Below are 27,528 nucleotides of genomic sequence, written 5' to 3' on the forward strand. Positions count from 1 at the left end.
TTGTTCTTCCTTTTTAGCTTGGCGTTTTCCTAGTTCCCTGTCTCACAATACCCATGCTGATATTTTCCGGCTTTTTTATACGTGTCTACGAGGTGGCTTCATATCTACAGTTTCTTTGTGACATATCCTTCTTTCGCTATACAATTGAAGGTCTGTTGAGGGCTCTCTACGCCTATGATCGTCCAGATATGAAATGTAGCATTGATTTCTGCTATTATCGCCATCCTAAGAAATTTCTCACTGATTTCGGAATGAATGGAGACTTGTACGGCCAGGATGTGTTGGCCTTGTCCATATGGATCTTAGTGCTAATGGTTTTGCTTTTATTCAGCCTATGGATACGCATAAAAAAGGCTCTTTAGCTGTTGATAAAAAGATTAAAACAAAGTGATTAGAACAAGAAAATATGGGAGGGTAACTTGGTGGGATTATTGTTAAGACTATTTTTGTATTGTTTTTTATAATGAAAATATAGTTAACAAGTTACTTACTGTGTTGAAAAAAACTGTGTTTCATAGGTTATAAGTCAGAGGCCACCGCAGCGCCGAGGTTGCCACGTCCGTCTATGAAGCCGAACGCCTGAGTTCAAACCCGGTGTAAACATCAGATAAATTTGCAGTGTTTGTTTCCCCTTACTATTGCTGGCTTCATTTATGAGGTATCCTGCCATATTAAAACTTCTCTAGTGGTGTCGCTATGCAGCACGCCATTCGGACTCGGCAATAAAAAGGAGGTCCCTTATGATTGAACTTAAACATTATACGGACTGTACTCATTGATATGAGAAAAGGATTCCCTGTTCCTTAGTGAAGATATTCAGGAAATTTAGTAAGTAGTTAATAGTGTTTCATAGGTTTCGCAGTAGCAGTGCTTCAAGATATCAAAATGTAAGCTTCATGTAGAAAGTATAATATTTCAAAAAAAGTTATCTTTACATACTATGAACCTCACATGAACTCTGAGAACAACAATCATTTGGCAAATGTGTGCAAGCTGTGCTAATATGTCGTTGTAAATGACGTTGATACGATGTTTGAACCCAAGACTCTCTTTTGTAACATTGAACCACTTACTCAAGATCTTGAAGAGACACTATGTCATCCCTAAGTGGTAAGTCCACCAGTGATATTTTTTATGCCTGTGAAAAAAACGAAACTAGATGTAGGTGGAACTGTTCCCCCATCAGGTCGGGATCAAAATTAGACTTAAGTTAGAATCTCACGGGCTACAGCTGGCAATGCAAAATACTTAACTACTCCTGGTTATGAGGAACCACATCCCCACAGGGATATTTATGCGGTTCGAGAAGGTACGTGAAATACCTTACAGACCAATCGCAGAACAAAAAAGCGGCGAAGATACCGTCTCAATTAGACCTATTCACGGCAAACATTGCAGGTCTGCAATAGTATTCTCCTATATGAAAGCGAAATTTGGGGTAAATCCCTACAGGTGCAGGGCTAAAGCTCTGCTATTGGTACAGGGGACGGCCGCCCTAAAAGTTCGATCTTACCAGCATCTGAACTCGGTGTTCCCGTAATATCATTTGATATTTGATTCAGGTCCCGAGAACTCTTATGGATAAAATCAACTTTTATGGGATTCAGACCCTAAATTGTAAGATCGGTCTATATGGCAGCTATATCTATATATATATGTATGTGTTCTGTACCATATGCTGGTAGGATGACCCGAGCCTTAATACAAGTCACTGTGTCAAATTACTGTGAAATAGGATAACAAATTCGACTTTTACAGGATTTTGACACTATATCGGCAGATCCGTCTATACTGCAGTCCGATCAGGACCGTATTAGATTGGTATGACGGAAGGCTTTAAACAACTCACTGTTTCATATACCAGCGAAATCGGTTATTAAAAGCAGCTTTTAAGGGCTAAGACCCTTAATCGACAAATCGGCCTATTTGGATCGAATGTCGGGATTCTTAGAACAACAGAGTTTCAAATTCCAGCCAAGTTGGATAATAAATGCAGCTTTTGTGGGCTTAAGACCTTTAATCGGCAGATCGGTGTATATGGCATCTAATCTTGTCCACTCTGAACTATTTTTGGGTCGGGAGGCTTAAAATAACTAACTGTTTAAAATTTCAGCGAAATCGGATAAGATTAGGTTAGGTTGAAAAGAGGGTGCAGATATTTATCCGCCCCATGCCACTTGTGCGCTCTTAAAACTGAAAAGTAACCTCGAAAAAGAAAGTTTTATGTTAGGAATTCCGTGCGACTTACAAAATCCTTAATTGTTTTCCATTCCACTCCCCTAATGGTTCATGTCTGGTGACAGCTATATCTAAATAAATTCCTAACTGTGCCATATTTGAGTCGGATGTCGGTAGGCTTATAATAACTCACTCATTAAAAAATGCAGATGATATAGCGATTGGTAGATGAAGAGGGCACCTGGAGGAAGGAACACTGAGGCGTATGGCCTAAGAGCCCCACAGGGATCAACCTTGAAGTAATGCGAGAGCGGAACCTAGATGGTTTAGATAGCTCGAGGGAAATTGTTAGTTTTAAGCCTTCTGGGACTGTTTTCCACCCTATGCCCCAAACAGATAGACATTCAATATCAAAGCAAGAGCAAGTACCGCCCGACCTCTCACTGAGATCCTCGACTTGATACCGCCGTTGTCCTGTTGCAGTTGCAGTTACTCCGTACAAATACGGAACATTCCCCTATCCGCAACCTGTGGATACGCCCTGTAGCTTTCAGCTGAGGTTTTCATTATAACTCTAAGTTCCAACCTTTGTGGTTATCCTGTGCCGGGGGTTGAGCTGGATCGTTTCAGCGCTTCACTTGGGGAATTTTCAAACCGAATGCTTTAATTGCTGAGTACTTGGTATGGATCCTGATTTTTAGCTTAGCTTTGAGCTGACAAGGGACAAAGAGGATATTGCCGGTTCCTTATGGAATGTTCAGGGGCAAATTTGCAATTTGGAATTTTACATCTAACATGACACACACAGTGGGCAGCTTTTAATTGAGTGGAGTAGAAATAGCCCAAAGATGGGCACGACCTGCCCATTAATCTGTCTTAAAACATAACCAAACTACTTTTCAAAAATGTACAATTATTTGGTTGGTCTTCTTTAATACTTTCTTGTTATATTTGCTCATTTTAAGGAAGTAAGGATAATGGACACAAAGTACAAAATACAAATCATTTAATCAATCTTTTCCTTTTGGATCAAAACAAAGAATTCTCAATAACCCTATCTTTTTCAAATGCATTCTTCAGCTATTAAAAACAGACCATATTATAAAATATTCTGTCTACAACCAACGACATATCTAACACATATGTATGCCAATATTAAAGAAACACAAACTATTCCTTTCCATAAATTAAAGTATATCAAAATAAACCAATATGGTTAAATTTGTTAAGCATAAATTAAGGGAAAAGTGAGTGCTACAGCATATAACACAAATAAAACATTAAATAAACTAAATCCTATCAGCGCAATGAGGAACCTTAGTCTACACCCAGGCAACTAGAACTCCAGTTGCGAGAACTCAGTCTATTGATATGGAAGACATTTCCATTGATTGCGTATCCTCATCCTGTTCGCCAATATTTGGTATTGCCAACGCCGGCTGTGTGCCTGAGCTAGAGGTACGTCGTGGTAATGAGGGATTCGAACTGGTGGCAGGCAATGAGGTATTTGTTGTAACATCACTTTCACTTAAAGACATCTCATCTGTGGTCACAGAAGAGGAGAACTTTTGTGAGCCTAATGAGTGTAAGGTCTCCAGAGGCGATTTATTTGTTACACTAGAGGAGGCTGTTATCAACATTTCATTGGCTGTAGTATTTGCACTCGATTTTATACTGCTGGAACTGGCTGCCACCAAGCCGCGATCTCCCACTAGAAAAGGCGCATTGGGTGATAATTTGTAATCACTTAACTCCATTTCCATATCATCATCTGAGGAGGTATCTGCGTTGGCCACAGTGGCTGTAGAACAGGAAGGTAAATTACCCAAGCTAATTACTTTCCCACTGCGTTTGTTTTCAATAGTTTTAAGCAATGATTTGGCTTCGGATTTCCGCTTTAGAAAGAGAAAAAGACAAACAATATAGTTAGTATTCTTCTATTGAGGCTAATGAGTCTACATACATCATCTGATTCCAAACATTTGTAGGCATAATGTGATGCTCGATCATATTCCCCTTTGCTTTCATAATAATTGGCCAAGGTCATGTAGCCATGATACAAACTCTGTTTATCTGCTGCCGCTGGTTCATCGTCACAATACAAAATGTAACAGTTGACAGCCAAATCGAAATCACCCAATTTCTCATGTAGATTGGCCATTTTATACATGGCTATACCCTCTATATCACCCACATCGCAAGCCTTGCTGTAACATTTAATGGCGTTTTGACATTTTTCCAATTTCTCATATGTTTCGCCCAAAGCCACCAGCATGCGGCTGTCATAAGGTCTTAGCTGGTGTGCAATTTTGAAATAATATAAACTATAGTAATGCATTTTCAGGATTTCATAGGCTTGTCCCAGGCCATACCAAGCTCTGTAGTCACGTTTATTCACCTCTAAAAATTCCAAGAAAAATAATTAAACAAAGTATTTACGAAGAACTAAAATAACCTACCCACAGCTTTGCGATAACTTTGTATAGCTGCATTGGTATTCTTCAATTCCATAAATTCATGACCCATCAGTGTCCAGGCTGCCAAATACTTTGGATTAAGTTTTAAAGCCCTTTGGAAATACATGATGGCCATTTGATGATCACATCGTATACTGTAATAGTTACCTTGAAAGTTATAACAAAGACAAGATAACAATTTGGACAAATGTTTGCAATGGGCATTGATTGGCAACTCACCAATAACACAGCAGGTTTCTGGGCGATATTTGTTAATACCCACTGCCTTGTGTGCCAATTGGGCCATTTCAGTTTTTAGCTCCTTAACGAATAATAAATTCGAATATGTATCCATATTGTCTAAGCGATAGGGATCTGCTTCTTGCAGATCTTGGAATATTTCAATGGCTTTGTCGACATCTGAAAATGAAAAATCAAAATTTCAGATTGATTTATAAATCTTTTTCGAAAAACGATACAAAATTTGCTGCTACTTACCCCTTTTATTATGATAGGCCAATGCCATTTGTGATGTCACATAGACACATTTTCTAAAACCAGCTGCCTGCAGCTCTTCATAGGCCTTCAAACCCTCGTCATTCAAATACATTTCAATGTAAGTGTGGGCAACAAAAAAATGTCTCATCCAATGTCCACCAAAATGCATTGTCTGCAGCTTCTCCTTTTCGGTAATAAGGGGAGCAAGTTCCACATACGAGCCCCACAGCATAGGAGCCAAACGTATAGATTGTACCAAGACTTGTTGGGCGGCCTGATTAAGATTTAAGGCCTTCAAGATGACACCATACAAATACATGCCGTAGCCATCCAACCTGCCATGCGAATAGGCAGACCTGAGAGTGGCTAAGAGCTCAGCTAAATCTTTGACATGCCCAGAATCATTTAAATTCGATTGATCTGTGGTCGAGTCCAAACGCCGCTTTTCCAAGCCCATATATGTTGCATAGTAGTGTAGAAATCTAGGCACAGACGATTCGCAATTTCTCACCAAGTAAGCAGCCCTATCATATTCTCTGACATCAAAATAACTCTTTGCCAAATAATAGCAATCATATTCATCCGGTGTTATGCCTTCCAGAAGCACTTTGGTGAAATCACATTTATTATCATCGTCCGCAATTTCAATGTCGACCAGACCATGGTTCATTTCGGCCAACCACTTGGCACTATGCAGCAAGCCGCGTTTCTGGCACTCGACTATACCACGCCTCAACTCACGTTTCACATCCTGTAAAGGCACATTGAAATATTCATCCTCCATAATAGTTGACTTGTTGTTCAGTAAAGCTCGATCTATTTGATAATAGGCGTCCCAACCTTCCTTGTTTGAAATCGTTGCTCTAAATTCCAAATTTGCATTTGGCAATGTTTCAATCAGGGTTCACTAAAGAAGGCTAAGTTACTTGTCCAGCTGATGGAGTTGTCCGATTCCAGAGTTGTATCCAAATCCCACTAAAACATCAATTGCTTGGTTTGGATTTTAGCATTTCTTTACTTTTTGTTTAGTTTCTCACATTTTAATTGTCTTAATTTATATTTTACACGTTTATAATCATAAATCTTTTGGTATTGCGTCTGCTTCACATGATAATTCAAATAAAAACTAGAATGTCAATTAGGAAGTGTCCAGAAATTTGACCAGTAGGTTGGGTCACTTGCCCAACATGATACAATAATGTGGTTGGGTCATTAGCACAACAACAAAATTCTACCCTCAACGAAACTACCTTGAGTGGCAAATGCCGTAAATTGAAATGTCAAAGTGGTTTTAGAAATAAACTTTGTTTTACAATTTCTTCAAATGTGTTTTATATTTGTATTTTCATCATTATTACTGTTTTGTTGCTTATATGAGGACTATCGGATCAAATAGTACATATTTTTAAGATTTGAGAAAAAAATCACAGCTGTTTTATCAACCCTTTGACAATTAGATTTACTGCAAAGTCAAAAGAAATATAAAAAAATTTTACTCAGCTGTTCCCATGATCTCACCTTATAAGTGCATCCTGCCCAACATGGTACAATTATGAGGTTGGGTCACAGTTATATTATCAAGCCTTTGACATTTAGATTTACTGCAAAATCAAAACAAATATAAAAAGATTGGACTCAGCTGTTCGCATGACCTCACCTTATAAGTGCATCCTGCCAGAATGCAAACAAAAGTCGAACAACAACCAAATGTAGTACCAGCTTTTAGTGGCTTAAAAAAAATCGAATATTCGACGGGTTCGAATCCTGACAAGAACTATAATTAGATTATGCATCGTTCTCCCCATAAAACATAAAGTGCTCATAAATGGCGCATTTTGATCCCTAATAACACCTTGTGTAGATTTGATTCAGATAAAAGTCGGAGAAGTCGAACAATCGATTACATTAGATTTAAGATCCATACAGTGTTCACTAAAGAAGGTTAAATCACTTGCCCAGCTTTTCAACATTTTGTTTTAATCACATTTCTAATGTTTTAATTTATAAATTATACGTTTGCCATCACAAATCTTTTAATTTTTTTGTTGCTGCACGTGGCAATGCAAATAAAAACGAGATTGTCAATTTGAAAGTGTGCAGAAGTTTAACAGATGGGTTCTAATTTCTACCCCCATTCCCACAGGGTTGTATCGTTGATTTCGTTGCTGTTAGGCAAGTGACGCTACCTTCTGCAATTGTAGTCATGGCGAAACAATTTAAGGTGGTCTCATTTCTACAACAACCACAAATCATGTGGTGTAATCCGCCATTATGTAATCGACGATTTGCCAACACATAAAAAGAAATTTGTGTGCGTGTGTGCATACGTGTGCGTACATGAGCAGAGATTATGGGAAAAAGACGATGACAACAAAGGGAATGCAAACAAAAATCTGACGTCCTAATACCGTCAAACTTTGCCAACTGTTAACAGCTGTTTGAGACCACCTTGTTATATCCGCCTTGAATTGTGCAATGGATCCATACATGGCGAAACAATTAAAGGTGGTCTCATTTGTACAACAACCACAAATCATATGGTGCAATCTGGCATATTGTCGTACTTTTGCAAACACACGCAAAGAAATTTGTGTGCGTGTGTGTATACGTGTGCGTACATAGGCAGAGAATATGAGAAAGATTACAAAAATTACCCAAATAAACGCCTAAATTGTGCTAAATAACCAAAGCCCTGAATGATGTCAAAAATAAAAATCTTATTTTTTTTCAAAAAAAATTTTACATATAAAGCAAGAAAATATAAATCTTAACAACGGTGCATCATAAAATTTATGTTAGAGTTTGAAAAAATGCAATTTCCAAAACATCTTAACTAGTGTGAACGGTTGAGGTGTTTTTCAAGACATAGCATTTTGTGTTTTTTTTTTTTGTTTGAAAAACTTTCCTATAACTCATAAAAAATCACCGTTTACAAGGGCAATTACTTGTTATCGGCTTTGTCGCATGTCATCGATAAATGTCCTTTTGCTATTTGCATCTTTTGGGGATGTGTTTAATAAGCACGTTTTTTCCTTGTTCACATTTTTTGCCGTTTGTTTTCAAAAACAAGCAGTTGGTTTTGAAAATAAATCGGAATTTGTGAATAAACGCCTTATTTTGGCAGATATGATTTGAAACAAAAATTTTACCCTTTATAAGAACTTCAAACTCAAGCTATTTTGGACAAACGAATCCGTTTTTCGCTATAATGCACTCAAAATGTGGAATGTATGGCATGTGAACCCAAATAAATGTCACATTATGCTTAATAAACACAGCCCCAATTAAATTCGGTCAATACAACTCAAATATCTTGTAAAAAATACTTGCGAGGAAATATAGAAAAACCAATATATATTACAAGAAAAAATAAATCCCAACCATGTATCATTTCACTTATACCAAAATACGACTTGCTCCCATTGGTGAGCAAGGTCGTTGCCGTCTTTAGGACCAAAAGCCGCGGGAATGTCAAGACCGTTGGTTATTTAAAGGTGCCAATATATTAACTCGTCTTATCATATCGAGTATTATAGCCATCCAGTATCTAGGTAAGAGGTGTCCCCCGGCCTCTCCCTGAGAATTTCCTCTTGATACCGCCGATTGTTCCCGACTGTTGCTACAGCTACTCTCTATGCCTAGGTAGTATTGCACTACCCGCAAACTGTGCACACGCCTGGTAGCTCTCAACTGAGCTTCTCATAATAGCGATGAACACCACACATTTTTCAAAAATAAAATTTTCAAATATATTAAAAAAATATATATGTTTAATAATACTTTAGGGTAAGATATGTAAAAAAAATGTGGACACAGAAAACAAAATCGAAAAACTCCTTAAAAACTAAGCTCTAAATAAGGCAGTGATATGAGCATTTAAAAAAATATTTAGGAACGTCTTCATAATACTATTCGACATGAGCCGCTTTCATTTTTTTCTCTTTAAAGAATTTTGCAGTTCCGGCTTGAACTTTACCATATGCGGGAGCTACTTGCAAGTGCCTAGATATCCACTGTGGTAATTTACGACGAATATTTTCACGAGCATATCTTTCATCCAACAGATAAACACATGCATAATCTCTTATGTGTCGAACGGAGCGACCAATACATTGATTAACCGCTTTCATGCAGAGATTCTCGTAATATTCGTTGCCAGAACCAGGGCCTAAAGTCTTGTCTAAATATGCCATGCGTTCCTTTAGCTCGGGAGAATTACAATAGGGGTAGGGCAGACCCACAACAATGACACCTCGACCCAAATCATCGGCAAAGTTAAGACCTTCACTTAGTTTGGCTCCGACCACACTTAAAAGCAAAGCACCTTTTTGATGTCTAACAGCACGCGAATAATCACTTAAAACTTGATCCACATTTTGTTCAGCATTTCCAACATCACTGCGAGGTTCACGAAATATGCGCTTTTTGTTTGAGATTCTTTCGAATATACCAGTCTTCGTAAGCTGCACATAAACTGAATCCAAATAATCATAGGAGGGCACAAAGCATACAAGACCAGCGGGGACAACATTACAGAGATTTTCCAAAACACTGCACAAATCATTTAACTGGAGAATATATATGAAATTGAAAGCTGCTATGTTGTTAATGAGAAAAAAGCAACTTACCATTACTGTAGAAGATCTTTGAGTGAAATTAAAACACAAATTCCTGCCACTGGGACCTTTTGTTACAACAAATGGCAAGACAGCATCATCTGGCACTACATGGTCATAGAAATGCTGTCTCACACGTTCGGGACATGTGTTAAAAAGCTGCTCTGTTAACTCTGAAGTTGGCTGCATTGTGCCTCCAGCAACCACTATCTGAAAAACCAAAAAATACACAAAAAATCTGAAAGATATCAAGGGAAACATGACTTACTGCTCTTGCTTCATTGATAACATCTTGAAAATGGGCACCGGGATTCAGAAGTATGTATTTAAACCCCGCTTGAGATTCGTATTTTGAAGCTGAGTTTTCACTGGTGTTGACCAGAATGCGACCATCTTCGGCTTTTTCACATAGAGCTTCTAAAAAAGCCAGCAAGGGTCTAATAGACGATGTCAGATTCACTAAAGGCTTCTTGTCTTGCTCTGTTGTTGAAGATTTCAGGTCTTCCACTTCTTCCGGCTGCCGTTTAAGCTTGGAATTCTTGGCTACCTTTTCTTCATGACTTTGTTGCAAGCGTTTTAACAAGCCCAAAGCAGCCGATTTTCCTGTAAGTGGAGCTGGAGGTTGGTTTTCATTGCAATTAGACTCTAGCGTTAGGCTTTTTGCAAAGCCCTGCAACTTTTGAGCAAGTCTAGATTTTTCACAAAACTTCAGCAACTGAAACAGGTCAATGTTGAAGAAATCCCCTTCGGACATAATCTCATAGGTGCAAAGCATACGGAAATTTGAGCTTTTCTCATTTTCATGAGATGCAGCAGCCTTTGGGGTCAACAGCTTAATTAACCTTTTTATTACAAAAATCAATTTATTAATAGAAAGCAAATTTGCTGAACTGAAACGTGATGCATATTTCATTTTATAAGCCACTATTTGATGCTGGGCCGATTGCAATTGCAGCAAGGTGACTTCGCAGCTGTATATATCAGATATACAATCCAGTAGATTGTGAGCTTCATCAATGATCACTATGGATCCTTGCAGGTCAATACCTGCCATTTCGCGACTACGTTTATGTAGCAGCAACTGATAGGGTAGCATGACGATTTGGCCCATACTGGTGGCCATACGAGCAGCGTAATATGGGCATGCCTCAAGCTGTTCACCTTCTTTAACCAAATCTTCTATATCTAAAACATCGGTCAAAGATATTTCGCTTAACTCCTGTATGAGACTTTGCGTTTTGAGGTGACATTTTCCCAAGGATTTTTGATTAAGCCGTGCCTTTTTCTTAACACATCTATTGGCATCACTGGAAGTGGTCTTTGCTTCTGTACTTTTAGCCATGTCTAAGCATCTCTCATTTATAAATGCTGTGTTGTTGAGTTTGCGCAACTCTTTGTGAATGCACAACTGTTGGCGCGAAGCCATGGACACACATCTCACTCTCTTTCCATAGGCAGTTCGTTTTATTTCCCTGACTACCTGAGCTAGTTGAGTGTGAGTACGACTACAGAAGAATATTTGAATGTCACGGTATTTGTTATTCCTTTCCATAACTTCCGCATCCATTTCATCATCTTCATCAGTGTTTTGTAAATCTTCCAATAAAACATTGGGTTCTTCCATTGTTACATCCCTAGAATCTAGATTCGTTTGAGAACTGTGTTTTGCAGCCATCAATTTGTTTTGTTTGGCCAATTTTCGTTTTTCCTTAATCACACTCAACTTTTCCTCATATTCGTCCAGTAGTTTCTTTACCTCTTTCAATTCAAGCAATTCCTGTTTTTGTTGTGAAGTCTGGGAATGCATTGAAATCCAATCTGTGGCCACACTTTGTTCTTTTTCCAACTTTTCTACTTCCTTAGACACCCTTTCCAATCTCTCCAGTAACTCTTTTCTTACCAAAGCCTCATGATCCTCCAGCCATTTGAGAGCAGCACAGGTCAGTGTCAAGGACTTGCCAGTTCCTATGGACAATTGTTTTTAAATAAGCCAAGTCGTACACTCTACAGTTGAGAAATTTACCTGTTGGGCTTTCAAATATGCCGATAAGTTTGTTTTCCAGCACTCCATACAGTTCCTGCATCAACTGTTGCTGTATGTCGTATGGCGTAAAGGGAAAATTGAACTCACTGGGAGTGGGCAAAGATTTTTGAGGGGAATACATGTTAGGACTTTTGGACTTAATTGGCCTCCCAAATACTTTTCATTTTCTTCTGCCTTTATTTCAGAATGGACAGATAGGAAGATGTAAACAATAATGGCCACCAACAACAACACATGGCGCCGAAATATTGCTACTATCCCACTTTGAGTCGACTATCGAAAGTGATTTAGGAAGTGTTCAGAAAGCTTTTATTTTTCATTTTTACCATGGCATAATTACCAGGTATTGTACCGTAAACAGCTGAGAACAATTTCTTCTTGCGAAGTGCACTATCTGTCAAAAAGTTTTGGTTGTGTGTGTATTATAGATAAGAACCATAACACACACAAACAATGAAAAATGGCGCGAGCTAGCACCATACTCAAAATCAGAGTTGCACTAATCACTGATTTTGACATAATGCACTCAATATTTCGTTGTTGGACAACTGCCACTACCTGTAAATGAATATATTTTGATATTTACTGTGTTTTATTCAAGGCGGATTTAAAAAGGTGGTCTCATTCGAACAGCTGTTAACAGCCGGCCAGGTTTGATGGTATTAAGATGTCAAATTTTTGTTTGCATTCTCTTTGTTATTATCTTCTTTCTCGCATATCGTCGTGAACGTCATGGACGTTGGTTATCCAAAGGCGCCAATAACTCCTCTTCTCAAATCGAGTATTATAGGCACTCAGTATTCAGACGGTGCCGTCTGAGACTCTCCACTCGATATTGCTGACTGTCCGCGACAGCAATTGCAACAAGTGGTATGCTCAACGTTAAATGGGCGGATTCAAATCTGCAAGCTAACATATGTATTTAGTCGTTTTATTTATCAGTCTAGCGGATTCGCTAAATTAAGCTTTTCAGCTTTTCAAGCGGAATGCTGTCAAACTCCATATAAAAAAACGTTGGCTAAAAATAGTCGGAAAAGTAGTACTCTGTCTAATGTGAAGAAAATGACAAAGTCAAAGTTACAACACTTTAAACCATTGCCAGCATCATTTTTGTATGTTTTATTGGTTTCAATGGTTCGTTTTTCTATTTTTATTTGCAAAAAAGTAAATTAAAAAGAAAAAACATTAGTGTCTCCATACCAAAACCTGTTTTGGTGAAGAAGAAGAGTTCTACAAAATATTAGCGACATGTAGCTGAGCCAATACAAATTTCGCGTACATGCGTATACATGAATGTGCATATGACACACATTCTTACACAATTCTTGAAAAGAGTTGCATATTTCGGTACTTTTATCGATTACCAGGCCATGACATCGGATTTATTTGGATTTTAATCCTGCAAAAATGAGATTTAATTTTGCATAGGAAAACCTGAAGAAAAACACATGATTTAGCACATGGCTGAACTATTTAAAGATTGTGTCATTTGTAAAGCGCCATAAAAATGGTGAAATCTCCATCTTGAAATCAAGCTGTTCGACATTTTGTCAACACAAACAAAGAAATGTGTGTGTGCGAGCAGAGAATATGCGAGAAATAAGATAACAACAAAGAGAATGCAAACAAAAACCTGTCATCTTAATAACGTCAAACCTGTTCACGTGAGACCGTCTTTTTTATTCCGCCTTGCATTCGACCCTGCACCGGTTTATAAAAATAAAGAATATATTTATTCATGAAACAATTAAGAGGTAGCGTCATTAGCACAACAACAAAAATCTACCCCCAACAAAACCATCTTATCTTCTTCAAATGTGTTTTAAACCATGTTTCCACTAGAGCCCAAATCTATTCGGTTTTTATTTGTGAACAGTGACGTTTTTGACAGCGTTTTTATTGTGATTAGCATTTTTATTGCCTGAAACGATTTTATTAAATTACTACTAAACTTTATGATTTCAATAAGAAATTTTCAGATGTTAAGAAAAAGTACTGCCCGAAAATCCCAACAATAACCGATATTTAATGCAAACGCAGTGTTGCATATGAATTTGGAAGGAGATTTGCTCACAATGAAAATGTATAGGAAACCTCATTGCAAAACACGAGATTTCCGAAATCTCGTCGCAAATCTAGATTTGCTCCAAGTGGAAACATGATCTTATATATGTATTTTCATCATTATAACATTGTTTTGTTGCTTATGTTTGGATTATCCAATCAAATAGAATTAAGACTTTAGAAAAAAATCACAGCTAAGCCTTTGACATTTAGATTCATTGCAAAATGAAAACATATATGTATGGAACATTTTAACTCAGCTGTTCGCATGACATCACCTTCAAGTGCATCCTGATTTTTATATGTAAAATTGCATGCTTATTATATCCCAGCTGCTTGTATCAAGCCCAAACCATTTGTTTTTAGTGAATTGCCGCTTTTGTTTATAATAATTATTAAACAAATAAATTTGATAATATCTGGAACGGATTGTGAAAAAACCGATGCTATAACTTCTTTTTCTGCACTAGCACTAAAACGGTACAGAACTCTGTTTACACTGCTCTTAAAATCCGGATTTAATGGCTCGATCATCTGCTTTCCGTTTATAAAATCAGCTGAAGAGAGCTTTAAATCCGGTTCTTATGAGCAGTGTAAACGGGGTTTTGGATTACCAAAGCAAATTAAAGAATCACACTTTAGTTATTTAGCTGCTATTGTAGGGTTTTGAATACGAAATGCTATGATGGATTTATTGTAAACTAATCTTTTAATAACTATTGTGTACTTTAAAGCTTCATTAGTAAACTTTTGTGAATACGACTGTAAATCTCGAAAAGGCCATAAATCCGGATTTAGTGTCCAATGTAAACGAACGTTAAAATAAAACACAACACTTTGCCATAAATAGAATGAGACATACAGCCATGCGCTTTGATTAGGTAAGTCCGCAATAGTGGCTCAGCTGATTCGGTTGGTTAATGGGCTACCATTGCCCTCTGAATAGCCTGCTTCTTTCTTGATATTCATTTGATTTCAGCTGGTAGAGTTGTTGGTAGATGTTGGCCTCAGTTTTTTTTTGTTTACTGACTAGACGACGTAGAGATCTATTGACAAGCGATTAAATTTATAATCAAATAAAATTGTGAATTTGAGCAACAACAAATTGGCGAATCTGTTTCAGTTGCGTTGTTCTTTGTTTACGCGGAGAAAACTACGACGACAATTGTGTTGCTTGTTCAATAGTGTGAGTGACCATCATTTGATATTCAGAATTTAGATACAGTTCAAAAATTAAACGCTAATCAATTGAAAGTTATTGTGCAAGCAAATAAGCAAGTGTGACCTGTGTATATTCTTCATTGCAGGAATCAAAGAAATTTCTTATCTAGTCACAGAGTGGATTCTAAAAAAAATTGCTGTTCTTCGTCCCTTGACCAAGAAGAATGCGCCATCATATATTATTGCTGATTGTATTTTTAACGGTTCTCCATGCTGGCCAAGCATTTTGGCCATTTTCTCGAAGGAAATCCACAACACCATCTCCCCTAAATAAAGATGGAAAACGTTTGTCACCGGTGATATTTGGTAAGTTTGCAAAGTTCTTTGTGCTTTGGGCTTAGTAATTATGATGAATAGGTTTTTATTGTTTTATAATTTTGTTGGTATGAGCAAGAAATTCAATTACCTACGTGCCAAATCATAAATTGGAATGACAAATGTTTTTAAAATTTTCAAACTAGAGCTGGATTACACAATGTTGTTGTTTTCTGTGTTAGGCTGAAGTTTAAAAACAAATGATTCAAATTACATGATTTCAACTGCTCTAACTACGTTAACTTGGAGACACAAATCCCATCTACAGGTCATAAACAATCTGTGAGGGTTTACGATAAGATGAAACTTTGGGATAATTGCGTTATTTTTTCCAGGATTCGAATCTAAGTGTTAAGCGTATACCTATGCGGCCATTTCGAAACTACATTTATTTATTTTAAGTTTGAACAATTTTCAGAACATTAATTCCCGTGGGTATAGATTCTTATATCGAAAGCTTTCTGATCGCTTGGGAATGCAGATTCGTTGGTCGAAGTTTTCAAGTGACGCCCAATGCCAAGAAGGTAACTTCCACCTGCCAAGACTTTTCTCAACTAACTAACTAAGCAGACTAGAACCAATGATGACGCTGAAATTGCTATACACTGAGGCTGTAAACCAACAACCATCCTAGCTCAGCATGGGTTAGGTCGAAGACAATTGTGTCCAGCCCTCACTGGGTCTGACTGTTAACCCGGAAATTACCAGAATCTCCAGTTTGCGAGGTACATAAATAATGGGAAATTCGAAACATCACATTTCTTCTAGGTAAATATTTGAGAGTGACCATGTGTGTCTGTGTTCAAATATTGAATGCCAGTGTGACGCAGTGGTTACTAAGTCTGCATTCGATTCTGAGAGCTGGGCTGCACCTCTGTGAACGTTTAATGACTGGCGCTCGAAGAATGGGGCCACAGAAGTCGCAGCTCCTGCATCAGCGTTGGGATCGCGATGTGCGGCGCCTGATTCAGTATCTGTCAGCCGGCACGGAGCACCACACACAGGCTGGAACATTGAGGAACGATCTGTGTGGTATTCATTGCTGTCACTAGAAGCTTGGCAACGAGCTACCGGCGAGTCCACAGGCTGCGCATAGCGGATAGGATAACGGCAGTCGTGGACATTCAGCGGTATCGAGCAGAGAGTGTCAGTGAGGGGCCGGACGGCACCGGCTCTTGCACAATTACTGAGTGCCTATGATACTTGATATGACAAGGCGAGCAATTGGCGACTTTAAATAACTAATGGCCACTTTGTTCCCGCGGCAAACGGTCCTTTGGACCGGAACGAGCTTGCTCATTCAGAAGCTTGACGAAGATCGCCACCTTCACATGAAAAATGCGGCTACAAAAACAATAGAGTCTGACAAGCAACCCTTTAACAGAAGAGGAGGAAAGGTAGAAAAGATGAGTACTATGAATGGGACACCTGAACCAGCCGCTGTCATCAAGGAACTGAACAGAAAAGGGACAATTTCGTTTTTAGAGGCGGTTTTGAATCTGTCCCTGTCAAGCTTAAGGAGACCCCTGTCCCAACCTATACCAACCATCTGCCACTCTTCAGGTCATCTTTTACTTTGCTGCAGGCTGGAACAGATCGACAGAAGAGACTCAGCCTGCGTCAAAAAAGAGACGCAGGCTAGGAACCCCTTGTGGTGTTACAGAGATTGTTTCAACTAACCAGCGGGTACCATGTGGGCAGGACATTGTAAGAGGTAAAATTCCCTTTGGGGAATGGTATCACGGGGTAGAAAAACCATGTCATATGTGCAAACGGCCGGACAATAGGCTTCGAGCCAGAGGGTGGCCATTGTGAAAAGTGCTAAAGCTGATGTAAAATCAATGGAGACAACTGGACACAATGCTGCTAAATGTATAAGTGGAGCAACAGCTACATAATGTTTGAAGAAGCGCATTCTGCGAACGAGAATTCTAAAGAATTCCTGCGTTGAGCAATCGATAACGTTGAGACCTTCTGGCCGGAGGCAAAACTCACGGTTTTGTCGATGGCTGAACTACCTGTTGGCATAGTGGTAACCGCATGAATAGATTGGGTATGGGTGAAAGTAAATATAATATTGGAGCAGGATACCAAAGACGTCACCTGAGATTGACACAGACTTGGATTGACGGAGCTCTGTTATTATCATCTGGTAGGTCACAGATAAATTAAAGCTAATGCAGAGAACTGCATGACACCACACAAGCTGGAACTTTGAGATCCGATCTTGGTGGTGTTCTTAGCTGTGATGTGAAGCTTAGCTGCGAGCTACCAGTCGCGTGCACAGGTTGCAGAGAGTGGAATGCTCCATACGGAGTAGCTGCAACGGCAGTAGCGGACAATCAGCTGTATCGAGCGGAGAGTCTCAGTGAGAGGTCGGGTGGCACCGGCACTTGCACAAATACTGAGTGCCTATGAAGCTCGATATCACAAGGCGAATTATTGGCGTCTTTAAATAACCAATGGCCACTCTGTTCCCGCGGCGGCCGGAACAAGCTTGCTCACCTACAGGAGCTTGCCAAGGATCGCCACCTCCACATGAAAATGTGGTTACGAAAAAGACAACAAATGAACTGGTTCCCTACATTGAAGCCTTAGTTTCTTTTCCGACCACTCGACACAGCTGATTCTCCGTGAAAAGCAAATTGCAAATTTTGCCCATGAACATTCCATAAGGAACAGGGGCAAACTTCTCACATATTAATGGGTGCTGTCCCATTCAAGTTTTAAACTCAATGCTAAGGCCCTCCTGTTTAAAGCGGAGTCCCAACGGCGTACCGCTATGCGACACATCTTTGTGGAGAAGTTTTTACATGGTTGCCATACCAAATGGTACTGTACCTCACCAATGTCGCCAGTATTTGGGGGTCCCAAAAGAAATAGATCGATAAGACAAATGCCTTGACCTTGTTGGAGCCAAAACCAGCAAGGCCACCATTATAAACTTTACTTAACCTTGAACATAGAAATTGGAGAAAGAAAAGTTGGAAGAAATGTATTTCGTACCACCACCATTGAATCATAATTTCTATCTTTGGCCTTCAAAGTACTATATAAGTGATAAGAACTTCATACAACTATATTGGTCTCCTTTTCAGTGTGCGACGTTATTTGATATAAATAGGTATCCATATATATCTTATTCCTTTTTTAACTGTTATTTAAGACCTATCATCACACAAACACTTACTTGATCACATATGTCTCTACTTCGCTTATTCATACATCGGTCATGATTGCACTGGGATTCGCTTCATTGACAAGCTCACTTTTTATGAAAATCATTGGCAGGGGCATTTTTGTTATCAAAAACATTTGTGATTTCTTTTTATTCATGCTTTGTTTGCTATAGCCTACCCCACTTGCCATGAATGAGGATTTAAGTGGGGGCTTCAGCTGGCATTGGTCATACGATAGTAGTTAGTGTGATTCATACACTTTGCATGGTTTGGAGATATTTTTGATTCTGCTATCTGAAATCTGAATACTTATCAATTGACGTATGAATATCGTGTGCCCCACATAATTCGGCATAACAACAAAGGGGGTATACAACTTAAACGGTTGTTTTGATTAGAGGTAACTTGATCAAAAGCGAACTTCCTTGAGAACAAAATACTGATGAAAAGATGCTTGTGGAAAGGATTTGTATTATATGGAAGAATTTTTTTGATTTATTATGAGTGGCACTCATGGTTAGGAAAAACATTCGCATATAATTTTTAGACAGAAGCGAAGTACACAAATGGTCTCATTTGTCATAATATACAGGCACAACTATAGGGCAAAAGGGGTTCAAAAATCTGCCAGAAAAAAAACCGTTCCACAGCAATAGCGTTGGGGAAGTTTTGCCGCCGCATTCTATCCAAGATAGAATTTTTGAGAAAATCTTTTTATATATGAATTTCTTTTTGTGTCTATTTGTTTTTTCCTTATAGACTCAAAAGCGGCCGATCCGATTTTCTCAAAACTTTCACAAATAGCGAAAAATGTTATGGTGAGAAGATCAAACTAAATGTAGTTTGAATTCTGAGTGAATCCTAATTTTGGGGTCAGATGTACGGGGCAACATCACCCATAAAACCCTCAAAAGGATATATAGACCGATCACAACAATATGGGAATCCGAAGTCCGAATTAATGGGTGTCCCCCAAAAAAACCTTAAGCGGACATGCACACCCCGTGGCTCAAATGAAAGGAATTTGCGAGTAAAGTAATAATCAATAATTCAAAAACGGGTCTATTAGCTTAGCCTTCCGAAGATTGGTCCCTCAAAAAAGGCAAATGCAATATGAAAACTAACCTTGGATGAGCTACCGGGTGCGTCCACTGGTTGCAGTGGATTGTTCCGTATGTATACGGAGCAACTGCAGTCGCGGACGATCAGCGGTATCGTGTGGAGAGTTTCAGTGAGAGGCCTGACGGTACCGGCTCTTATTTAAATACTGAGTACCTATGATGCTCGATAGAGCGCCTTTAAATAACCATTGGCCTTTATATTATCGTGGCGATTGGTACTATAAACCTGATGGAATTTGCTAATTTATAGGAGCTTGGCGAGGATCGCTACCTTCAGATGCATATATGTGGCTACAACAGCAACAACACTAACCTTGGCTGTGTATGATTTAATTGAAAACTTTTTGCGAGTAGAGTATATTTTCAATATAAATTTGGGGTCATGATTCGAGGGGGTAACTTTCTTGGATGTGGGGTTAACAGTCCTAGCCGTTGATCAACAACAGCAACTAACTATAACTGTCCGTAGCAATCCCACTTAGTCTGTTGTACGTACCGGAGTCTAGACAAAATTCATGCAGACACGGTAGCAAATGCGGTGAATTGCCACCGGATGAATGTGGTCTTTGAAAAACGATAGCCGTCCATTCAACTTGAAGCAATTGACCTCCCCCAGCAAGCCAGAGAAGTTCTGGTTTAACTATGATCTGGCAGGTGATCCTAAGTATGATCCTGATGCACACGTGCAGGTTGGGGCCTGGGACCACACGTCACCTGCTTGACTGCCTAGCCATACCACTCAGATCCAGAGCCATCTGGATGCCCCCTTTTAGTCGCAGAGTTCTTGGATCTGGATACTCGACAGAATCAAGTAGACGACAGATAGAACACAACAACAAAATGTCAATGAGGGACGGGGTATTACCAACGTGACACATACCAAAGTTGCTTCAGACACAAAAAATATTGTTGAATACATACAGGCCATATAGTGGTAAACCAGTTGAGCGTGTGCAATAAGATCCAGATCTGTCAGAATGTTGTTGCTTACTTAAAGCTGATGTGGATCACCTCTAATAAGAAACAATAATTTATTTACAATTATACCTTGACTAAGCCAACTGAACTGTGAGCTAAGCTAAGTGAATAGACAGCCTTCGAACAGATGCGCAAGATTGGCTCCTCATAGCATAAAGAGGGAATTACAGCAACCACCACGCAGAAAATTCAGGTTGGCTCCTCATAATCTATAGGAAGGATTCAAACGGTGTATTAGGCAGGTTTGACGGTAGAGGCGGAAAACCACTACCGAATGAATGTCGTTCCTAGAGACTATCGGTCGTGTATTAGGTATAAAAAAAGTTAACCTCCCTTGAGAAACCAAACCAAAGTATGTAGTAGTAGCAGTAGTATGACTACAACCTAGACTCCAAACGGCTAAAACGACTTTCTCGCAATTTTTAGCTGGTAAAGTAGCGTATTGCATTTTTTCATATCTAAAAGGTGCAGACCCTCTTCCATACCAGAATTTTGCGGTGCAGCTCGCAGAAATCGCTGATAAAAAATTTGATAAATTCAGGATTTAAGTCCGTTCGTCATGTCTGTCGAAAGCACGCTAACTTTCGAAGGAATAAAGCTAGCCGCTTGAAATTTTGCACAAATACTTTTTATTAGTGTAGACCGGTTGGGATTGTAAATGGGCCAAATCGGTCCATGTTTTGATTTAGCTGCCTTATAAACCGATCTTGGGTCTTGACTTCTTGAGCCAGTAGAGGGCGTAATTCTTATCCGATTTCACTGAAATTTTGGACGAAGTGTTTTGGTATTACTTCCGATAATTGTGGTTAGTACGATTCAAATCGGTTCATAATTTGGTATAGCTGTCATATAAAATGATCTTGAATCTTGACTTCTTGAGACACTAGCCAACGCAATTTTCGTCTGATTTGACTGAAATTTTGCACGAAGTGTTTTGGTATTACCTCCGATAATTGTGGTTAGTATGATTCAAATCGGTTCATAATTTGGTATAGCTGTCATATAAAATGATCTTGGATCTTGACTTATTGAGCCAATAGAGCGCGCAATTCTCATCTGATTTGGCTGATGAAATATCGCATGAGGTGTTTATTGTTAGGACTTCCAATAACTGTGTTATGTATGTACGCAAATCGGTACATAACCTGATATAGCTGTCATATAAAACGATCTGAGATCTTGACTTCTTGAGCCTCTAGAGGGCGCAATTCTCATCCGATTTGGCAGAACTTTTGTACAACGGCTTCTCTCAAGACCTTTAACATACGTGTCTAAAATGGCCGGAACCAATTAATAGCTTGATACAGCTCCCATTAAACCGATCTCCCGATTTTGCTTCTTCAGCCCCTACAAGGCGCAATTCTTATCCGAATGAACTGAAATATTACACAATGGCTTCTGCAATGTTCAGCATTCATTTATGGTCCGAATCGGACTATTACTTGATATAGCTCCAATAGCATAACAGTTCTTATTCAATATTCTTTGTTTGCCTTAAAAGAGATACCGCGCATAGAACTCGACAAATGCGATCCATGGTGGGAGGGTATATAAGATTCGGACCGGCCGAACTTAGCACGCTCTTACTTGTTTTTTTTTGCACTATGAGACTTTTATTGTCTTTTTATTTGTATTAGAAATTTATGCATTTTTTCCCTATCATTTCTAGTTCCCGGTGATGGCGGCAGCCAAGTTGATGCCCGCTTAAATAAGTCTTCCTCGCCAAATGTCTGGTGTGTCAAAACTTCAGATTGGTTCAATTTATGGTTAAATTTGGAACTAATTGTATTACCTGCTGTTTACTGTTGGGTCGATAATGTAAAACTGTACTATGACAATGTGACAAGAACCACACATAATACGCCTGGCGTTGATATACGCATACCAGGTTGGGGTAGTTCCGATGTGGTCGAGTGGATAGATCCCACACACAATAAGGCCGGAGCTTATTTCCGTACCATAGCGGCTATGTTGGTGGATCAGGGTTATACAAGGAATAAGAATATAAGAGGTGCTCCCTATGACTTTCGAAAAGCACCAAGTGAGTAATGTCATGAATTAATTTTTAAATAATTATTATAAATTTATTTAATTGTTTTTTTTTTATCATTTCAGATGAGCATAAACAATTTTTCATTGATTTGAAAAAGCTGGTACAGGATACCTATGAGGAGAATAGTAAAACCCCTGTTACCTTTATTACGCATAGCATGGGCAGCCCTATGACATTGGTCTTTTTGCAACAACAAACCGAGGAATGGAAAACCAAATATGTGGAACGTCAAATCAGTTTAGCCGGTGCTTGGGCTGGCAGTATTAAAGCGTTAAAAGTCTTTGCCATGGGTGATGACTTGGACTCATTCTTCTTGAGTGGTAAGATTTTAAAAGATGAACAAATTACAAATCCTTCTACGGCTTGGTTATTGCCCTCGCCCCTCTTCTGGAAAAGTAATGATATTTTGGTAAAGACTCCCTCGCGGGTTTATACCATGGCACAATTGGAACAATATTTTGATGATATTGATTATCGTACCGGTTGGGAAATGCGCAAAGATACACTACATTATACATTGAATTTTAGTCCACCTGGTGTAGAATTGCATTGTCTCTATGGTGAAGGATTGGATACAGTTGAAAGGTGAGTGCTCAATGCTCTAAAGTTGCATATTTTTCTCTTATAATTTGTGTTCATTTATTAGGCTGGAATACAAAAAGGATGATATTGCTGGTGAAACACCCAAATTGATAATGGGCAATGGTGATGGCACTGTAAATAGACGTTCGCTGCGTGCCTGTCATCACTGGTATGGTTATCAATCGGCGAATATTTCAACACTGGCTCTTAGTAAAGTTGATCATATGGCCATTTTGGAGAGTCCAACTGTTTTGGAATATATTAAGAAAGTTATGAAGTTATAGACATAAAATTAGAAAAACTAGGACAAAAAATTAACTTTGATGGGATATTTAACTTCAACAGTTCTGGGGCTAGGTTTCCATATTACACAAAATAACTAACAATATGAACAAAACTCAAGTCCGCCCTGTAAAAAACTTTGACTAATTGCGAAATTTTATCTTATTTATTATAATAATTTTATAATTTGTAGGGATTTTTTTTTAAGGATGGCATGTCAATTATTGATATTATAATTTTATGTGTTTTAATTTTAAGATCTTATAAAATGAAAACAGTGTGCTAAGTTTTTTGTTTATGGAAGTTGCAATAAATTTGGTCTAAGTCATTTTATGCATTTTTTATGTAGTGTTGTCATATTGTGTTCCAATTTATTTGAAAAAATATAAATAAACGAGAGTTAAAAAGACATTTTTCTAAAAAAACCATAGACATTGCCCAGAAAATCTCTAGCATTCTTAACGTAGAGAAATTTTGAAAAATAATATTGCATAATTGTAAAATTTTGAGAAAAAGAGGAAAGACTTTTAAAACGTGTAAAGACAAGGCAGGCGATATGGGGTTATCAATCTTACCACTGCATAAATGTTTTTTCCACATGTTTTGCGTTACATTTATTCGATCTTGAAATAATTCATACAATCGCATACGGTTCGGCTGCAGATTGTATGGTTCTCTGTTTCTATAACATATAGAAAAACAAAAAACTTTCACAAATCCTATTCTGGTTGGTGCCAGACGAAATCAAGGATACCTGTCAATGCTATTGACAACAACGCACTTTTGACTAACTTAAAAAAAAAGGTTTTTTGTTTTCCTATTTGTAATAGAAACCGAGAATTCTATGATCTGCAGACGAAAAATATCCGATTGTATGAATGTTTTTATACCCACCATTGATGGATGGGGGTATATTCATTTTGTCATTCCGTTTGCAACACATCGAAATATCCATTTCCGACCCTATAAAGTATATATATTCTCGATTAGCGTAAAAATCTAAGATGATCTAGACATGTACGTCCGTCTGTCTGTTGAAATCACGCCACAGTCTTCAAAAATAGAGATATTGAGCTGAAACTTTGCACAGATTCTTTTTTTGTCCATAAGCAGGTTAAGTTCGAAGATGGGCTATTTCGGACTATATCTTGATATAGCCCCCATATAGACCGATCCGCCGATTTAGGGTCTTAGGCCAATAAAAGCCACATTTATTATCCGATTTTGCTGAAATTTGGGACAGTGAGTTATGTTAGGCCCTTCGACATCCTTCGTCAATTTGGCTCAGATCGGTCCATATTTGAATACAGCTGTCATATAGACCGATCCTCCGATTTAGGGTCTTAGGCCAATAAAAGCCACATTTATTATCCGATGTCGCTGAAATTTAGGACAGTGAGTTATGTTAACCCCTTGACATACTGGCACAGATCGGTTCAGATTTGGATATAGCTGCCACATAGACCGTTCTCTCGGTTTAAGGTTTTGGGGCCATAAAAAGCGCATTTATTTTCCGATGTTGCTGAAATTTGGGACAGAGAGTTAAGTTAAGCCCCACCACATATTTCTGCAATTTGGTCTAGACCGATCAAGATTTGCATATTGCTGCGACCGCATATTGCCATATAGACCGATATCTCGATTTAAAGTCTTGGCCCCAAAAAAGGCTCATTTATAATCCGATTTAACTGAAATTTGACACAGTGACTTATGTTAGGCTTTTCGACATCCATGTCGTATTTGGTTCAGATCGGTTTATTTTTAGATATAGCTACTAAAAAGACCAATATTTTGTTATACACAATTGAACAGTGACTTGTACTTTTTAGTATTTGGTCCAAATCGGATCCTATTTCGATATAACTGCTATGGGGCATAAGGTATGCAATTTTTACCGGATTTTGATGAAAGGTGGTTTACATATATACCCGAGGTGGCGGGTATACAACTTAACGCCTTTTTACTTGTTTGTTTTTTTTTTTGTTGTTTTGGCAACAGTATACTTAATACCCATGGTATGTTCCATTATATATACAGACCAATGAACTCTTGTAACATGGATGGGTGCATCCTGGGTTGAATGGTTGGCTCGCCCTGAAAGGTGAGTTCGCTCGGAAGCCAGTCCGGCCCATTTTTACACCCTGGTAAGTAAAGGAAAAAGGAACACTAGGTGGCCCGCATGGGATAACTATGAGCACCACATAATCTGGAACGTTGAGCTCCAATATATGTGGTATTTATCGTTATCATGAGAAGCTCCCCAAGTTGCAGATTGTGGAATGCTCCATACAGAGTAGCTGCAATTACAGTCGCAGATAATCAGCAATATGGTGTGGAGAGTCTTAAGTAAGAGGCCGGGTGGAACAGCACAGTACAATATCTCCATTAGTCGGAAAACAGTAGCCCTTCTCTAAAATACTAATGAAAGATGACTTTACAAGGGAGCTCATACACACTCAACTTCTAGCATCTTGCATTATAGAAGGCGTAAAAGAGAGCATTTTGTTAGCCAATGCAAATGCCTCTAGCCTTTCCATGAAAATATCTCAGAATAAGGCTATATGAATGTGATGTAATACATTTGTCTCTTTAGTATCATTTTTATACCCTACTTCTTGAACCTCTAGAGGGCGCAATTCTCATCCGATTTGGCTGAAATTTTGTACAACAGCTTCTCTCATGACCTTCAACATACGTGTCTAATATAGTCTGAATCGATCAACAGCTTGATACAGCTCCCATATAAACCTATCTCCCGATTTTGCTTCTTGAGCACCTACAAGGCGCAATTCTTATCCGAATGAACTGAAATATTACACAATGACTTCCACAAAGTTCAGCATTCATTTATGGTCCGAATCGGATTATAACTTAATATAACGCCAATAGCATAACAGTTCTTATACAATATTCTAGGTTTGTCTAAAAAGAGATACCGCGCATAGAACTCGACAAATGCGATCAATGGTGGAGGGTATATAAGATTCAGCCGGGCCCGAACTTAGCACGCTCTTACTTGTTTTTCATAGAATGCTAAGATCTTGAAGGTAATAGCAGAAATGATCGTGCAAAATGTCAGCCAAATCGGATAAGAATTGCGCTATCTAGGGACTAAAGAAGTTTAATCGGGTGATGGGTTTATATGGGAGCTAAATCAGGTTATGGACCGATTTGTACCACACTTGGCATGAATATTGGCGATCATAGGAGAAGCCATTGTGGAAAATTTTATGCAATTCGGATAATAATTGCACCCTGCAGGGATTCAAGACATCAACTCCGAGATCGGTGTATATGGAAGCTATAACTTTACACTGATTGAACTTTCCTATTTACGAAATAGCTGCAGTTGAAACCAGGAATTCGGAGCGGAGCAGGCCTAATTTTGCCAGAGCGGGAGCGTCATTTTTAAAATCGAGAGCAGTTTCCAATCTCAAAATACGCTCTGCTTCGACAAAATAAAAACCTTTTATATACACATTTTTATACCCTCCACCATAGAATGGCGGGTATACTAATTTCGTCATTCTGTTTGTAAATACTCGAAATATTCGTCTGAGACCCCATAAAGTATTTATATTCATGATCGACGCGACATTTTATGTCGATCTAGCCATGTCCGTCCGTCTGTCTGTCGAAAGCACGCTAACTTCCGAAGGAGTAAAGCTAGCCGCTTGAAATTTTGCACAAATACTTCTTAATAGTGTGGGTCGGTTGGTATTGTAAATGGGCCATATCGGTCCATGTTTTGATATAGCTGCCATATAAACCGATCTTGGGTCTTGACTTCTTGAGCCTCTAGAGTGCGCAATTCTTATCCGATTGGAATGGAATTTCGCACGACGTGTTTTGTTATGACTTCCAATAACTGTGCCAAGTATGGTTCAAATCGGTCTATAACCTGATATAGCTGCCATGTAAACCGATCTTGACTTCTTGAG

General features: G+C 38.6%; 4 protein-coding genes across 4 annotated transcripts in view; 2 read left to right on the top strand and 2 right to left on the bottom strand.

Moving 5' to 3' along the window:
* Nucleotides 1-505, top strand: part of LOC106084504 (uncharacterized) — an 89,460-nt gene extending 88,955 nt beyond the window's left edge. The window contains exon 18 of the mRNA XM_059365399.1: nt 18-505. Coding sequence (XP_059221382.1) covers nt 18-362 — 345 coding nt within the window. The 3' untranslated portion in view covers nt 363-505. The remainder of the gene's footprint in view (nt 1-17) is intronic.
* LOC106084513 (cell division cycle protein 23 homolog) lies at nt 179-6,233 on the bottom strand. The gene is made up of 6 exons (XM_013248245.2): nt 5,133-6,233; nt 4,875-5,054; nt 4,638-4,802; nt 4,142-4,578; nt 492-4,073; nt 179-362 (listed from the first exon to the last, which is right to left on the bottom strand). Exons 1-5 carry the CDS (start codon nt 5,914-5,916, stop codon nt 3,537-3,539), a joined length of 2,103 nt encoding a protein of 700 aa, XP_013103699.2. The 5' UTR covers nt 5,917-6,233; the 3' UTR covers nt 179-362; nt 492-3,536.
* A 2,651-nt stretch (nt 6,234-8,884) lies between these two features.
* LOC106084487 (ATP-dependent DNA helicase DDX11) lies at nt 8,885-12,055 on the bottom strand. The gene is made up of 4 exons (XM_013248197.2): nt 11,772-12,055; nt 10,017-11,713; nt 9,761-9,958; nt 8,885-9,700 (listed from the first exon to the last, which is right to left on the bottom strand). Exons 1-4 carry the CDS (start codon nt 11,911-11,913, stop codon nt 9,041-9,043), a joined length of 2,697 nt encoding a protein of 898 aa, XP_013103651.1. The 5' UTR covers nt 11,914-12,055; the 3' UTR covers nt 8,885-9,040.
* Nucleotides 12,056-14,818: 2,763 nt separating this feature from the next.
* LOC106084508 (phospholipase A2 group XV) lies at nt 14,819-23,915 on the top strand. Its single transcript, XM_013248233.2, has 5 exons — nt 14,819-15,042; nt 15,164-15,383; nt 22,340-22,711; nt 22,786-23,308; nt 23,370-23,915. The coding sequence occupies exons 2-5, from the start codon at nt 15,242-15,244 to the stop codon at nt 23,587-23,589; spliced, it is 1,257 nt and encodes a 418-aa protein (XP_013103687.2). The 5' UTR covers nt 14,819-15,042; nt 15,164-15,241; the 3' UTR covers nt 23,590-23,915.
* The last annotated feature ends 3,613 nt before the right edge of the window (nt 23,916-27,528 follow it).

The sequence above is a fragment of the Stomoxys calcitrans genome, chromosome 3 (assembly GCF_963082655.1).
Source record: "Stomoxys calcitrans chromosome 3, idStoCalc2.1, whole genome shotgun sequence".
NCBI classification, from domain to species: Eukaryota; Metazoa; Arthropoda; class Insecta; order Diptera; family Muscidae; genus Stomoxys; species Stomoxys calcitrans.

Coding starts and splice junctions, on each gene's coding strand:
- LOC106084508 (XM_013248233.2), top strand. CDS start 15,242: ATGCGCCATCATATATTATTGCTGATTGTATTTTTAACGGTTCTCCAT. Junction 15,384..22,339: donor TTTGTCACCGGTGATATTTG/GTAAGTTTGCAA, acceptor TATCATTTCTAG/TTCCCGGTGATGGCGGCAGC. Junction 22,712..22,785: donor TGACTTTCGAAAAGCACCAA/GTGAGTAATGTC, acceptor TTATCATTTCAG/ATGAGCATAAACAATTTTTC.
- LOC106084487 (XM_013248197.2), bottom strand. CDS start 11,913: ATGTATTCCCCTCAAAAATCTTTGCCCACTCCCAGTGAGTTCAATTTT. Junction 11,714..11,771: donor CATATTTGAAAGCCCAACAG/GTAAATTTCTCA, acceptor AATTGTCCATAG/GAACTGGCAAGTCCTTGACA. Junction 9,959..10,016: donor TTATCAATGAAGCAAGAGCA/GTAAGTCATGTT, acceptor TTGGTTTTTCAG/ATAGTGGTTGCTGGAGGCAC.
- LOC106084513 (XM_013248245.2), bottom strand. CDS start 5,916: ATGGAGGATGAATATTTCAATGTGCCTTTACAGGATGTGAAACGTGAG. Junction 4,803..4,874: donor AGAAACCTGCTGTGTTATTG/GTGAGTTGCCAA, acceptor ATAACTTTCAAG/GTAACTATTACAGTATACGA. Junction 4,074..4,141: donor AATGTTTGGAATCAGATGAT/GTATGTAGACTC, acceptor CTCTTTCTAAAG/CGGAAATCCGAAGCCAAATC.